This window comes from Silurus aristotelis (assembly GCF_946808225.1).
Source record: "Silurus aristotelis genome assembly, chromosome: 2".
NCBI lineage: Eukaryota > Metazoa > Chordata > Actinopteri > Siluriformes > Siluridae > Silurus > Silurus aristotelis.
Window position 1 is genome coordinate 37,696,473 of NC_139575.1, and position 16,759 is coordinate 37,713,231.

The 16,759-nt window shown below is 39.6% G+C and overlaps 1 protein-coding gene across 5 annotated transcripts; it reads left to right on the forward strand.

Moving 5' to 3' along the window:
- Positions 1–799: 799 nt before the first annotated feature.
- LOC310717556 (phosphoribosyl pyrophosphate synthase-associated protein 1-like) lies at positions 800–15,927 on the forward strand. Of its 5 annotated transcripts, none has more exons than XM_083525780.1 (12): positions 800–1,231; positions 1,441–1,635; positions 4,276–4,328; positions 4,980–5,046; positions 7,763–7,935; positions 8,816–8,931; positions 9,601–9,656; positions 9,790–9,932; positions 11,253–11,291; positions 12,366–12,436; positions 12,923–13,069; positions 15,410–15,927. In XM_083525780.1, exons 2-12 carry the CDS (start codon positions 1,469–1,471, stop codon positions 15,566–15,568), a joined length of 1,191 nt encoding a protein of 396 aa, XP_083381906.1. In that variant the 5' UTR covers positions 800–1,231; positions 1,441–1,468; the 3' UTR covers positions 15,569–15,927. The 5 variants fall into 5 exon arrangements, with proteins under 5 accessions (XP_083381906.1, XP_083381908.1, XP_083381909.1 ...); XM_083525782.1 differs by having other exon boundaries at positions 801–1,231; positions 1,478–1,635; XM_083525783.1 differs by lacking the exon at positions 11,253–11,291 and having other exon boundaries at positions 803–1,231; positions 1,478–1,635.
- Positions 15,928–16,759: the final 832 nt, after the last annotated feature.

Consider the following 16,759-nt stretch of genomic DNA (forward strand, 5'->3'; position numbering starts at 1 on the left):
TAAGAACCTCAAGTGAAAATTCACACCACTCCAACCACACAGCACCTAGTCCTCAGGGTAGATCGTGCAAGTCTTCACAATACGCCTGCAGAGAGAGCTCTTTAAAGCATGGACGGGGGGATGGGTTATAAGTTCTATAAGTTCTTCTCTTATTGAAGCTAATAACTGCACCCATGTTCCTAAACACAAAAGCAAACAAACCACTTTCTCGCTTGATTTATTTCCCCTCACCAGACGTCTGAGTTCTGAGTACATATGCATTCACAGCACCCTTCAAATAACCTGAACTCTCCAGTTATGCAAATGTACACTCCTGGTTTATCCGAGAAAAATACTGGAACCTCTTCTCCAGTGTATTGTTTATCCGGTTTTGGTTTTGTTTTGTTTCGTTTTGCCGTCGCTTTTATCTTCGCCTAATTTCCTGAGCCTTCACATTGTAGGGTGTTGAATATTCCTTTGACTTTTTACAAGGCCAACCATTTTTTTTTTCAAAACACTTGAGACTTTTTAGATGATGTATAATTTAAAAAAATGATAAAATACCATTTTTAAAATTGTGTATGATTTAAAAAATATGTAAAAATAATATATAAAATATTCACAATTTTTTAATTGTTAATTGAGTAGAAAACAAACATAGAATTTAATGATTGTTCGGGTACCAGTATATATTTCTTTTGCCCCACCTGACTGTTCCTGCCCCCTGACACGCACAGGATTGGATCAGAACCCATCAGCCTTCCCCGCCCCTCGCGCTTCAGTACTCTAATCAATGATTGGCTGTTCTGGCTGTCAGTCATGTTAAAAAGTGGGCGGTGCTTGAGGCGGGCAGGCGGCGTGTCCGATCTCTTTCCGACCGCATTGCAACAAAGTTTACAGTGATACAGAAACCGCGCGAGCTCTTCGCCACACTTTGATCTCTTTAGTCGCGTGCGTGTGAGTTATATAATCCGATTTCATTTCGCACTGCTTCACGTGCAATCGCTCGGATTGTCGGACGGAGATCGAAGTTCAGATGGGAGAAAAGTGCGAGCGGATTTGTGTGTTGATCTGATCTGGAATTTGAATAATTGCAGATGAAAAGTAAAAATTAGAAAACTCGTAAGAGATTTGATTCGTGTTCACATTTTACTAAACTATCAGTAATTATTAGTTCTATTCTTATTAGCGTTCATTTGAACAGTACTAGTATGAGATAGGACATTTACACGTTTCTCCTTTACTTTCCCTGGTAAGTCAGTAGATTGTTGTTGTTGTTGTTATTATTATGTTCTGCTTTTTCCTTCATTAGTGTATAAACGTGATAAAATCCGCTTTCGGCTCCTTTTGATTTTTTCTCCTCCTTCTGATCTTTTCTTCTCCCTGGTCCTCACTTGGCTTCATCTGATCCCCGTCTGTTTGTACTGAAATCATTTGTATCACTGTTGATTTTGTTGCAAGAAACAAACTCGTAAACTTGTGTGTAAACATGCCAAAGAGTCGGGCAGGAGTCCACAAGTTGCTTCTGTCTCGCCCCCAAACCCCCAAGCTGTCTTATGGTTATAACTCCAACATGAATGTGGGCAGAAGTGGATACAGGGTCTTCTGTGCAAACAACGTCCCAGCAAGCACTGAGCTGGCCCACAAGATCACTGAGTGAGTATCATCATCATCATCATCATCCATTATTGTTTACACAACACCAACCTTTTTTATGTCATGATCACTATTGTTCGGTACTACGTGTACGTCTGTGGCATAAAGGTGAACATTTTAAACCAATTGCAGGCTCGTAGTTTTTGTTTTGGAGTCTCCAACATCTTCAGGAAAATGAAGAAACGTCTGCTTCGCATTTCAAACCTAAAAAAAAAAAGAGCCGATGGGGGGAACAACAGGTTTTTCTAAAGACTGCTTCTTTATTCCAACACGTTTACATTTTTTTTATTAGACACTCTTATCCAGAGTGACTTCCATTTCTCTCATTTATACAACTGAACAGGTGAGGGTTTAGGGCCTCACTTAAGGGCCCAGGAATAGCAGATTTGCAGTGATGGGTTTGAACTCACTACCTTATGATCAGACGTCCAGCATCTTCACCAATGAGCTACCACTTCCCAATAAAAACAAACAAACAAAAAAAAAAACACTCATATTAACCAGCAAATTGTTTGTTTGGCATATAAATTGTCACGTGACTGTACATGCTCGTGCACTTACTCGACATTGACGTGATTAAAACCCCTTCAGCCTCGTAGTATATGTGCTCCACTTCTCAGATCTGATTGGTTGATTGGAGATGATGTCACTGTGGGCGGTGCTTTAAACTGCTATAATATGATGTTATATATGAAAAAATAAATGATACCAGATGTTTCTAACGTGTACACACTCGAGTTGTTGTGTTATAAGAGGAATAAAACACTTTAGTATTCGTTGTTCTGTGGTTTTCAGGTCCTCGATCTTGTGCCATTTCTGGGCGATGCAGTTTCTCCAAGTTGTTTATAGAAGCACTTATAACTTTTTTGTGCTGTTTTTGTGCTCTGTTGCTGAAGTTAATCGTTTTTACCCCGTCATGCTCCTGGTGATGAAATGTGCGTTTCGCAGCCGTGTGTTTTGAAAGCTGCTTTTGTAAGAGCGTGATCACGGTGACCCGGTCGAACCCTCAGCACTGTTTAATGTCACGCTGGGCACATAACGGCGCTCAACCCTCCTGACCATCATCATGCCGGGCTTTAAAAAAAACTCCCTTTAACATCAGCTTCGGAGCTGATTTCTAGAAGAAGAAGAAGAAAAGAGCGAAAAAACAAGTCGTTTATCCTGAAGATTCTGGGAAACGTAAACTTCCAGCTCCACTTCTGACTGTTGTGAAGCGCTGACACTGCAGATTCCTTCCATCAGTTTAATGTTAAGTCACAGAAAAGATCACAGTTTAAATATTTTAACGCTTAAAAATACAAAAAACGTGTTTACGTGGCATCCTGCCGCCCTGCTAATGAGCCGTTGCTATAGAAACTAGGTGTAAGAACGAGTCGTTAATGCAACCATGCGCTCCTGTCTGAGCTGCTGCTGTAGATGGTCCCAACACCTTTGGACCATTGGGAACTCAACAGGTGTGTGTGTGTGTGTGTGTGTGAGTGTGAGTGTGAGTGAGAGAGGGAAGTGCTTCACCATGGAGTGTCTGTAACGAGATCTAGTCTTCCAGCACTTTGCACCGAAACACGAAACCGCTCATCTGAAGAGAATCCAGTGCACTTGTTGAATTTCCTGCTCTCGTGTGTGTGTGTGTGTGTGTGTGTGTGTGTGTGTGTGTGTGTGTGTGTGTGTGTGTGTGTGTGTGTGTACGCACGCACGTGTGTGTACGGGTTTAGGAATGCCAAAAATCTTATTTTTAACCCCACATGGTGATGATGACACACCTAATCTCGTTTATCAAGGTCTCCTGGAAAATATCTTTTTTAAGGTGTGTGTGTGTGTGTGTGTGTGTGTGTGTGTGTGTGTGTGTGTGTAATCAGTTACACATCAACATATTACTGGCAGGAATTCAGGGCTGAAATTCTGTCTTGTTCAGTTTGAGACAAGGTTCCTCAGGTAGGCAGCAGCTTCTGAGGAAATTTCCATTTACGTTACTAGAATTTATCCTTACAGTTGAGCAGTTGAGGGTTAAGGGCCTTGTTTAGGGGCCCAACACTGGCAGCTTGGTGTTGCTGAAATCTGAACTAAAAACATATAAATCACTATACTACCACATGCAAAATCATTTATTTTATTAGTGATTGCAAAAAAATAAAAATCCTCACCTGAAATGTTTTCTAATATAAAAATATATACTTGTGTTTATGTATTTAAAAAAAATTGTTAAATAAATTAGTACTTAAACATGTTTAATTTTAATGTATATTTTACCATCTTTACCTTTTATAAATTAATATTCGCATAATCGCATTTTATTATAATAGAATAGATTTTATGATCTGTTTTTTCTTTAGTTAGATTTTAATTGTTTCATTGTTTGTGCAGTATATAATTTTATTTATTTATCCATCAATGACTGTGTTTTCTAAATCGATGGTGAGATTCAAAGTTGTATATAAAAGTCTGTCAAGAAGAAATTTTCCAGTTGATTAATATTCAAACACAGAGTTTAATTAAAAATAAAGAAAAATATCACAATTTTCCCCATGTTGAATTGTCACCTCTCGATCTCTCACACACACACACACACACTTCAGTCTGCACACATTCTGTGTGACACTATAATAATACTAACGTGAATGACTTTTTGACGTTTTTTTCCAGGCGTCTCGGGGTGGAGCTGGGGAAATCACTGGTGCTCGAGGGAGCCAACAGAGGTAAATGACGTGCTGTTTGGTGTTTTTCACTTCAGCGGATGTACTTTAGTCGGTGCAGAGAGTGGAATAGTGCAAAGTCTAAACCTTTTCTGTAATACACAAAAGCACACACACACACACACACACACACACAAATCTTTTCACATTCTCACAAGTGGTCATTGATAAAATATCATAAATATTTGTGTAAGTTATCACTAGACAATTGTGTGATTTTTCAGCTACTGCAAATAATCTACAATCTTGTGGGCGGGGCATACGGTCTCTCGCTGTCAATCAATATTTCCATTCAATTTATAATTATTTAGTAAGAAATGTGAAATTTTTCAGCTACTACAAATAAAATACAGCATGAGGTGATTTCGAAAGCCATTATGTTGAAGCTCAACAGGAACGCGATCGTTTACTCGAGTACTGATGGCACTGTATGGTGGGCGGAGCATACCGTCACTGCCCTGTCAATCACAGGGACACCAGCCAATCACAGGCATCTGTTAGCTTGTGTATGAGGAAGAGGGCAGAAAGCTGCAGCGGTTGTTCACATCCAACATCCATGTGTATTAACTGTAGGTTTTTGTAAATGCTGTGAAGCACAGATTTATTTTGGTTCATCACCATCTGACTGTGTGTCTCACACGTTTCCTTTCACAGAGACCACGGTGGAGGTGCAGGAGTCGGTCAGAGGGCAGGACATCTTCATCATCCAGACCATACGCAGGTGAGAGGAACTGGAGCATCTTCTTTCGTTGCTGCATGTGATACATGCATGATGACCATGATAGCATTGGTTTTTGCATGTTTTAAGTTGTTTATAAATAAACCTCTGCTGTAAGTGTATGATCTTTGCGCTGACCGGATTCTGATTATGGAATTTGTATCTTGTCATTTTTAAACAAAAATAGTTGTATAAATTGTTTACCTACTTTCCCGCCTCAGAAGCTTCTTTGTTGTGGAAACGCGATGCTGCGGCGACGATACCATGATAAATATTTCATACAAATTGTTTTTAAAGGTCATTTTACTGTACATGCAGCTGACTGTTGGGTTCTGTTTTGTTGCTGTAGATTATTTTAATAACATTTTTCTCTGTCGTAGAAACAATTCATTATTTTTCTTTGCTGCTAGCATTAGTTGGCGTAGGCTAATCAGCTAGCTAGTGGTAGTAGTTGAGAAATAATGAAAGTTAAAGTCAGAGGCAAAGACTGAACGTTTTCTTCACAAAGAGTACAATTAATCAGTGTAGGCGTTAAATAGTTGTATGTGTGAGTGAGTGTGTTGTGTAAATAGAAACAGGTGTGCCTAATCAGTGGCTTGGTGATGGAGAAGAGTTTGAGAGTCCTGTGTTTTTGTGGGCGTTTTGTCCTGTGTTGTGTTGTGGGGATCCTGTGTTGTGTTGTGGCAGTCCTGTGACAAAGCTTTCACTGCATGTCATACCCTGTATGTATGTGTATGTGACAAATACGATTTGATTTGATTGTGTTGTGTTGTGTTGTGGGAGTCCTGTGTTGTGTTGTGTTGTGGGAGTCCTGTGTTGGGCGTCCTGCACGATTTGGGGAAAAATGGCATGTTGCGATTATTGTGGTCGATATTGTGTTTGTGATTTAATTAATGGTGTCATGTGTCCACTTGTTTGGTTTTTAAGGAAATTGCACCCAGGTTAGTGATAATGCTAATGAAATAAAAAAAAAAAAAAGTATTTTTATATACATTTTATCCCAAAAAAAGGGAATGTCGTGCTGCTGCCCATTTCAGTTATTTAGCTGTTTTTCTGCTGAAGTTTGAGATACAGCTTATGTTTACATACTGGAATTCATGAATCAGTTTCGCAATCATTATTATTAAATGTGTTGAACCAGTTTTATGGAAGATTGCTACTGATTTGTGTGGTGGCAGGTGAAGGCGCGCCAATCCGTGAGTATGTGCGGGTTAGGCGTTAGCGTCGAGGAAAGGTGTGTGTGTGTGTGTGTGTGTGTGTGTGTGTGTGTGTGTCGGCATGAGTAAAAGGTAAAGTTCTGTCTGTAAAACCCGTCGCCTGTCGTGTCTTTCTTCCAACCCGGAACCAGTGAGATGTTACAGATGTCATATTGCCACATGATGTAGAAACTTTAACTTTCAAATCTTGCACAGTTCCTCTCTGCTCAGTGTTGGTGATCTTAAAGCCAAATAACAGCGGTAGCGTGTTTTTGGCTACCAGTTCAGTGTTGATCTGCTCAGCACACCTGAAACTCACGTGACCACACACGCCACACGTGCACTGCCTAAACTGAGACTATCTGTTCTATTTTTGTTCTGTTAGTGGTGCGGAAAATGAGTTTTGTGTGAGTTGGTGTCTGTGGCAGTCCTGTTTGAAGGCAGCAGTGTTTACTAGAAAATACAGTTTGAGGTTGCGAGTTAAAGTGGAGGAATAATCTGAATGAAACTCCACCCCCATGCTTCTCATAATCTTTTTTTCCTCCTGTGCCATGTTTCTGCTTGTAGTGTAAATTAGTGCACTTTCTCTTAAACGCTGGCTGAAGTGTGTGATTCTTTGGTCACCAACTGGTTAGTCCTGATTTTCAGGAAGTGATCAGGAAGCCGAGTGTGTTTCAGTGTTCGGCTGACTCAAATCTCTGTAAAGGCGTGGCACACACTCAATCACACTGTGTCAACTGGCATCGCCGCTGATAATCAGGTCGGATTGATGCTAATCGGATTCTCGAGTTTGATTCCAGAGAACACGCTGGAGCCGGAGTGTGAGTGTGATCGAGCGAGTTCTCACCTACTTAATGGCAGAGAGAAACAGTTCCATCATAAAATTATTTTTTTAAATTATTTGTTCTTCCCAAGTAACCATGAATCATAAAGTCTCTGTCCCTAAAATATTGTAAATCAGAAACCTGCGACTGTAACATAGTGCTGACACTGGAGACTCCTTCCATCAACAAACGATTTCACATTCAATATCCACTCACACGGAGTCGTTGTGAAAGAGCTGTTACTATAGAAACCATAACATGATGCTGTCCGTACTGCAGGAGACGCTGTTATGGAAAATTACACGTAATAAATAGGAATGAAATCCTTTCTGACCAATCACATTTATTTATTTATTTATTTATTTATTTATTTATTTATGTATTTATTTATTTATGTATTTATTTTGTCTTTAGATTAAACAAACAAACAAACAAATAAGTGGATAAATAAATAAAGATATAGATTTTTATTAAATTAATTCAGCTGCTTTTTTATTGGTGTATTGCATTTTAAATATTCAGTTTCTTAATATATGTATATATATATAAAATGCATAAAGTCGAGGGTAAATAAAATGTATTAGAAATAAATATAGGCTTTAAATCTTTGAAAAAATACCCTTTATGGACACATGAGGATGTTAAAAAGTGTCACATCGTAATTAGTGATGTGATGTGGTGTGTGTGTTTGGGGTGAAGGGATGTAAACACAGCGATCATGGAGCTGCTGGTGATGGCGTATGCCCTGAAGACCTCCTGTGCCAAGAACATCATTGGCGTGATCCCGTATTTCCCCTACAGCAAGCAGTGCAAGATGAGGAAGAGAGGATCAATTGTCTGCAAACTGCTCGCATCCATGCTGGCTAAAGCTGGTAGGAGAAACACACACACACACACACACACACACATGAACTTTGAAGTGAACACTTCATTATCAGCTGCACCGCTCATACAGGCTACTTTCTAGGTCTATAAATACTCACAGTGGCCCATCGGTTAGTCTACACAAAGTTTTGGCACCCGTGTAACCCTGCAAGCGCCTGTAATTCCTATAGTGTTTGAATTGCAGTACAGCTTAAAGCCAGAATAAGTGACTTGTAGCTGTTACTTGTAGCTGAGTTGTGAAACATGACCAGGTGCTTTGAGAAGGTGAATAAAGGTGTGTCCTTTACCTTTTCTTTACAGTACATTTTCTCTATTGTAGAGAGTAGAGATAAAATATCCTTCACAGCACAGGTTTGAGTAAACAGAAAGACCCAGCAGTGGCGACTTGGAACTCGTGAGCTTCCAATGTCTCAATCCAAAGGGATGTGCATCTCCATAACTAAGGCCTATGTGATTCGATGCATAGCCGGCGTTATGATATACGACACCCTAAAGATGCATATGATTCACCCCTGTGACGATGCAGTGTGAGCCGATTCCACACAATCTCTGCACTTTAATATGGTACAGATAGTTTGCTTTTGTTTCTTTGGTTCAGACAGACAGCAAATCATCAATATATGAAAGTGCTGAGAGAACGCAACTGACAGTTGAGCGAGAAGAAATAAAATATTGGTCACAAATTATTGGTCACTTTAAGTAGATTAGTTGCATATTTCAGTAACTACGCTGGATTATGCACCGCTTCAGTGTTTGTTTACGATCTTAAAACCTAAAGTGTGTGTGTGTGTGTGTGTGTGTGTGTGTGTGTGTGTGTGTGTGTGTGTGTGTGTGTGTGTGTGTGCGGGGGGGGGGGGGGGTGTCCAGGTCTGACCCACATCATCACCATGGATCTGCACCAGAAAGAGATCCAGGGTTTCTTCAACTTCCCTGTGGATAACCTGCGAGCTTCACCGTTTCTGCTGCAGTACATCCAGGAGGAGGTAGCACACGTCTACACACACTTCTATACCAACACACACACACACACACCTCACTGAAGTCAAGGTTTATCTAGAAAACCCCAGCATTGCAAACAACAAATAAATAAACCAAACAAATGAATGAGGAACGACAGGAAACAGGAAATGTATTTTGCAAACTCATTGTACAACAAAGAAATCTGTTCTCAGCGTTTCTCCCCGTGGTCAAGCGGTTGGTGATATTAGGATGCTAGGATCTAGAGCAGATACTGATAAAGAGCATCTCCTCGATCGTGGGTCTGTGTCTTTAACGGAGACGGATCGATTCATCATTTGGCTGATAGAATCGTTGATATTACAGTTCCACAGGTAAAAAGAACAGCTTAGCGTTACTAAGTTTACTGACCACAAATTTAAAACAACGACAAAAAAACCTAAACTCGGCTTTACATAAGGAGTAAAAGCTTTGGGTTGGAATGTTATTACTATTATTATTATTATTATTATTGTAATCTCATGTATCCTCATATTAGTAACACGTCTGCTCTTTCGTCCTCTTTTGATCTCAGTAATAAACTTTGAATACTTTTTTTATAATTTGTTTTATAAAGAAATAGTTTTTGGAGTTACATCATCCATTTTCCACACAAACATCTCTCACATTTCGCTCTCTTTTTTGTTCCTCTTCAGATCCCCGACTTCAGAAACGCTGTTATTGTTGCAAAATCGCCCTCGGCTGCGAAGAGGTACAAAACAATTGAATACATTTGTGTAAAAAGTTCAGGTTGGTGTGTGTTTTTCATGATCGAGTTTTTTTTATTGTGTGTGTGTGTGTGTGTGTGTGTGTGTGTGTGTGTGTGTGTGTGTGTGTTTCTTCAGAGCTCAGTCGTATGCCGAGCGTCTGAGACTCGGACTGGTAGTAATTCACGGTGAAGCTCAGTCCGAATCCGATCTGGCTGACGGTCGTAACTCTCCACCGGGGTACAGACCCTCGTGTGGACCTCCAGGTCTCGAGCTGCCCTGTAAGGAACTCATTTCAAACACTTGCATCTGTAACAGATCCTACAAAAAATCCCATTAAAACTCTGAGCTGATAATTATAAAAACCAGCCTTCAGGTAGAACCATGCAAATCAGAAAAGTCTAAAATTTGAAATACCATCTAGAAGCATTTTAACCACGTCATACGTTTATAACAAGTCTTTAAAGGTTTTTTTTAAACACTTCATCCAGCAAACTCTCACGTGGAAAATAATTTCAGATGGATGCTCTGTTCTATTTTACACACACATACAGAAAAAGAACACAAATAAAAACCCGGCCCCTGAAACACTGATACATTTCAGCTAAACTAGCCGAGGTAGCATGCACAATAACCTAGCTATTTTTGCTAACGTGCATGCTAGCAGTAAACCAGGCGTAAGAGGACATCCACAGAAATATGTGAGCTAGATTACTAGCAGTTAGCTAGCTTTTATGCATGGAGTTAGCTAGCTAACTGTGTTAATATTAATCATTGTTACAATGGCTTTAAATCATAGAGAACATGATACAGACTTGACTTGGTCACTGACAAATACAGTATGCGAGCTAGCAGTTAACTAGCCATAACCTAGCTCACGTTGTTAATCAGTGCTAGGAGTTATGGCACATTTACTACATTTTATTGCTAGTAATTAAATCGGGCATTAGCACAATACTAATTTATCTGCACTTTAGAAAATGACAGCAACATATACAAGCTACATTCCTAGCAGTTAGCTAGCTAGCTAGCTGGCAGGTATTTAGTTAGCTAACTTCGCTTATTTTATTAATAAGCTGTTATGGTATGTTTTAGCACATTACTGCTAATTAAATCAGAGAGAATACAACTAATGACGCTACAGTAAGGAAAGTTTGCTAGAAGTTTACTAGCTGGCTGTCAGATTTTTATGCTTGTCATTAAATAAGGCGTTAAAAACGTCAACACAGACCAAATCTGCTACTGAAACACTGACAAACGTGAGCTCTCGAACCTGGTAACTAGCTGCAAGTTAGCTAGTGATCTTTATGCTAATATTAGTGATGGTCTTATTGTATGTTTTGACACCTTTAAGATATTGCTAGCAATTAAATCAGACAAACACAAATCATGATCCTTAACCAGCGTTCCAATACGAATGCTAGCATACGAACACTAGCAGTTCACTAGCGAGCTCCATTAGCAAAAGTGTAAAATCAGACCTAAACTTGACTTGATGTTCTGATTATGTGTAATTTTTTGGGTCTGTGTATAAATGCTACACTGGCTGAAATGTATATTGCTGCATTTAACCAGTCCTCCTTTATGTGTCGGCCATACAGGGAGGTACCAAGCACCGTTCCCTGGCATAGAGCTTCCAAGTACGGCAGCCGAGCTTCTCGTGTGCTGTGTGCTTCAAACGCATGGCCTGTTTTTGTGTGTTTTAGGGCTTTTCTCTTTATGCAGTATGTGTGTGTGTGTGGGTCTGTTTATGTAAAGGAAGCCCATGTATATAAATACAAACAGCACCATATTTCTCAGACAAGAACTGTGCATGTGTACTGATGCCATCTTGTTTTTTGTATTTTTTTTTAGCTTGTTCAGGATATCCTTCATTCATTCATTTTCTTCCGCTTATGCGTAATTTGGGTCGCGGGGGCAGCAGTCTAAGCAGGCCCCCGCCTTCGACTGCTGCCCAATCCTCACAGCACCGTCCCTTACGGTCCCTCCTGCAGGTGGTGAGCCCACGGGAAGGCGGCCCCACGTCACTCCGACGTCACGGACCTTGATATTTCCCTCGTAAGGGACCCCCGGAGCATAGAGGGTTAAGGGCCTTGCTCAAGGGCCCAAGAGTGGCAGCTTGGCGATACCGGGGCTTGAACCCCAGACCTTCCGATCGCAACCCAGTGCCTTAACCGCTGGAGCCACCACTCCCCCTGTTCAGGATATCATGGATAAAATAAAACAGAGTTCAGTGTGAATTACAGGATTTATGTTTACAAATATATATCTGATTAAATCCTGTTTGGCTGTACACATGCACAATGGGAAGTTTTTCATTTTTTTTACTTTACATTTCACAAGTAAGTGGAAATGCTGTTAACTGCCCAAAATCTTTCTATTTATTATCTTTTACTTTTTTTTTCTTTTTTTTACAGTAACAGAGATTTTTTTCCTCAGCTCATATTTTTTTAGTTGGCTCTGAGATAGATAGACTAGACTAGACAGACTTTATTGATCCCATGAGGAAAATTATTGCGTTGATGATGTGGTCTGTGTTTTCAGTATAACTTGACTTTGGTGAGGTCGAACTAATTTTGTTTCAGTTTGTTGCTGTATTAATTGGGTTGAAGGTGCTGGTGATGGAATGTGTATACACACACACATACATACAAAATTTTATTGTAATGTGATGATAAATAACATTTCATAACACCGCATGTGCTTCTGTGCAGTGATGATGGCCAAAGAGAAGCCACCAATCACCGTGGTGGGAGACGTTGGAGGTCGAATCGCCATCATTGTTGTAAGTATTGTTTACATTCTTACACACACACTCACGCATAATGGTACTAGTGGTTACTTGCAATTTATTATTTTATTTTATCTTGTAACCTAATTTTTTAAATACAGTGTATGTGTAGTGTAAGAATTGCTCCACTAGAGGGAGACAAAGCACAAGTTTGATAATTACCTAAGCATCTTGATTGATAATTGTAGTAATAATAATAATAATAAATGCATGAATGTGTAGCACTTATTGCTCTAAACAATTAAATTATTGTGCACATACAAGTACATGAATTCATTATAATAAAGATAATAAAGAAGCAGTAAAGTAAAAAAAAATCTTTTTTTTATTCATTTAATATTTCAATTGAATAATAATAGTAATAACAACAATAAAAAAGGCAATCAAATAAAAAGTTTTTGAAATAAAAGATAAACAGCTCAGATTATTTAATTGTTATTAAAAAACAAAACTTTGTGTATTTAATATTTATTTTTTAAGGATGACATCATCGATGACGTGGAGGATTTTGTGGCAGTGGCGGAGATTCTGAAGGAGAGAGGAGCGTATAAAGTCTACATCATGGCCACTCATGGCCTGCTTTCAGCCGACGCCCCGCGTCTCATCGAGAAGTCGCTTATAGATGAGGTGAGGACCATTTTCTTCTCCGTCCATTAAAGTGTAACTTGTGTACTTAATCTTCATGAGAACCTCAGTGATTGTGATTGTGAACGCCTGAGCCTAAGATCAGTATGTGCTTCTTTTTGAACATCCCATTTCACATTTAGTCTCCATTTGCTCTTATAAGAAGCTCCACTCTTCTGGGAAGATGTTCCACTAGATTTTGTGGAGATTCTTTCAACCACAAGGGTGTAAGTAAAGTCAGGAAGTGATGTAGGTGAGGTGAGGAAGCCTGGAGTGCAGTCAGCATTCACATTCTTCCCAAAGGTGCTTAGAACTCTTTAGCAGGAGATCTTCTAACAATTCAACCCATGTAAAGCAGATCTTTAAGGAGCAGGCTTTGTGCACAGGGGCATTGTCATGATGGAACAGTTTTGGATCTTCTAGTTCAAGTGATGGTAAAGATCCAGAGATGTCCTGTACTATTGTGTGTCTCCAACGTTGTGTTTTCAGTTTGGGAAGGAACCATGTGTTGGAAAAGCCGGGTGTCTGTGTGAACGTTTCAGCTGATCTTCACCTGCTGTTTATTGTCACCGCTGCTGCTTATAAAGTGGCGTTATGGCCTGCAGAACTCACCTGCGTTAATCTCCTCTTGCGACGCGTCGCTTTGTTCCTAAAGGCGTTCACGGCGAACTGCGGCGTATAAACACGCGGAGGTTTATGACTGTAAAGCTCTGTTTACACGTGGTGGAGCTTCAACATAACACTAACGACAAACAGATTCTCAAAACGTGCTGTTAAGTGAAGGAGGAAAAAGAGAGAGAATGTTTGTTTGTTTGTTTTTAGTCGTGACAACAGTTAAAGGCTTCGCGAGTCTGTAACCATAGCAACAACTTATTAATGTTAATCTAGTTTTGTGAGGGAACTTTCACTTATCGCTGCTATAATGTGAGCGAGATCGTGATCTGACCTGCTTTACAACCTGAAATGTAGCTAGAAACGGATCAAAATGTTGGTATGATGGGAACAAAGCGCTTTTGAGCCGTGTTCATGTTTTAAATCTGCTGAAGAAAAGATGAAGAATTTACAGATGAATGGGTGAATATGAACAGATTGATGGATAGATATATTATTTGATGGACGGAGGAATAAATAGATCTGGTTTTTAAAGGACAGAAGCTTCGATAGATGAATAGGTGGATTTATGAAAAGATATACTGATGGATGGAAGGATGGATAAATACATTTGATAGACTGATAGAAGAATACAAGCATATACAGATGAATAGTTGATAATAGATGGATGGATGAATTGATGTTCTGATGTAAGGATGGACTGATAGATGGATTGACGGATGGGCAGATATAACATCATGAAAGGACATGATGAAAAGAACAGAAGAATATATCGATGAATTAAAAGATTTTCTGGTGGATGGATGGATAAATAGCTATTCTGATGAAAGGATGGAAGCATATATAGATGAATAGTTGATGATAAATGGATGGATGTTCTGATGTGAGGAGATCTGATGGATGGATGGATGGATGGATTGATATACTTCTGAATAAAAGGATTGATGAACAGATATACTGATGAAAGAACAGGAACATAGAAACATAGACCATATAAATGAAGAGGTGGATAAACACTGTAAAAGTATTCATTTACCATCCAAATCACTGAATTCAGATGTTTCAGTCACTTCCATGGTTACAGGTGAATAAAATCATCACCTGCGCATGCAGACGCTTCTACAAACATTAGTGAAAGAATGTGTGGCTCTCAGGAGCTCCGTGAATTCCAGCGTGGTACCGTGACAGGAAGTCACAGGAAGAATTTCCTCACTACTAAATATTCCACAGTCCACCGTTAGTGGTGTTGGAACAAAGAGGAAGCGACTGGGAACGACAGCAACTCGGCCACAAAGTGTTCGACCACGTAAAACCACAGAGCAGGACAGCGGATACTGAGACTCATAGTGCACAGAGGTCACCAACCTTCTGCACAGTCAATAGTTACAAACCTCCAAACTTCATGTGGCCTTCAGATTAGCTGAAAACCAGTGCGTAGAGCTTCATGGACTGGGGTTCCAAAGTCGAGCAGCTGCATCTGAGCTTTACATCACCAAGTGCAATGCAAAGCATCAGATGGTGTGAAGCACAAGGCCGCTGGACTCCAGAGCAGTGGAGACGTGTTCTCTGGAAAAGATAATCTGATGGATAAATAGACACTGATAATAAAAAAATGGAGAAGCAGATACAGGTGAATGGGTTGATCTGAATAGATGTAATGATGGATAGATTGGATGGATAAGTAGATGTAGACTATGTAGTAATAATAACTCCTAACACTTCCTCATGCAGGTGGTGGTGACCAACACGGTTCCCCATGAAATCCAGAAGCTTCAGTGTCCCAAGATAAAGACCGTGGATGTCAGTATGATCCTGGCTGAAGCTATTCGTCGCATCCATAATGGAGAATCCATGGCTTACCTGTTCCGCAACATCACTGTGGACGACTAATGAGCATTTGGAGTCTTCATGCTGATCCAGGACCAGCTTGGAGTTTCTTTCTCTGGTGCTTGGTGGTTTCAGATCCTCGATTATTCCCTTAAGAAAGAAAGTTTAGCAGTATAAAGATCTTCCCTGTCTCGCCTCAGAATGGAGGAGGAGAAGAAGAGATGGAGAAACACTACGTCATTCCGTGTCTGTTGGAGAGATCATGGCTCTAACAGTGGTATTCTCACTTCCAATACTTATTTTTGTGTGAAATATGCACTACACCATAAACGCCCTGTTCTAGATATTCTCTTCTGCTTTTCACGCCTGTTGGTGATGTAATGAAAACGGTGGACCAATAAATAAAAAATATGTAAAAAAAATCTTTTTATTCATTCTTTCTTCAAACATTGTGACAATTTTTAGTTGGAATATTAACAAATAGGTTACAGATGATTGGATCGAAACATGACTGAAGATGGATGGATAATAGAGATACTGATGGATGGAAGCGGATACAGATACATGGGTAGATATATCAATGCATAGATTGATGTATAGATTAATAGATTTACTGATGGATAGATGGATGGATTAATGGATGGATGGATGATGGATTAATGGATTGATGGATGGATGGACAAAAGCATACACATGGATGGCTGGATATACTGATGAATAGATGAATGGTAGGAAGGATAGAGGAAGCATATACAGATGAATATGTGGATATATGAATGGAGGGATATACTGGATGGATAGATAAATAGATATACTGATGGATGGATGGATAGACAAAAGCATATAGAGAGAAATAGAAATATGGATTGATGGATGGAAGGATGGACAAAAGCATATACAGATAAATGAGTGGATAGATGGATGGATGGATAGATTATTTTTCCATATTTGGATGAATGGAAATACTGATGGATGGAAATATAAATGGATGGTTGGATGGATGAAGAAATAGATACTATCAAATGAATGATATATAAATGTGTATGGAATGATGGAGAGATAGAGATAGATATAATGAAGGATGGATGGAGAGATGAATGAAAACTCCATGAACTGGATGGAAAGTCACTTGGCTGTTGAAAAAGCGATTCTCTGGTTTGAAACGGTTCCGATTCCGAGGGATTTCAGGAAACAGGACTTCCTGAAGTCAGTGGAATTGCAGAAGTTACACTCGTCTGTGAAGTTAGAGGAAGT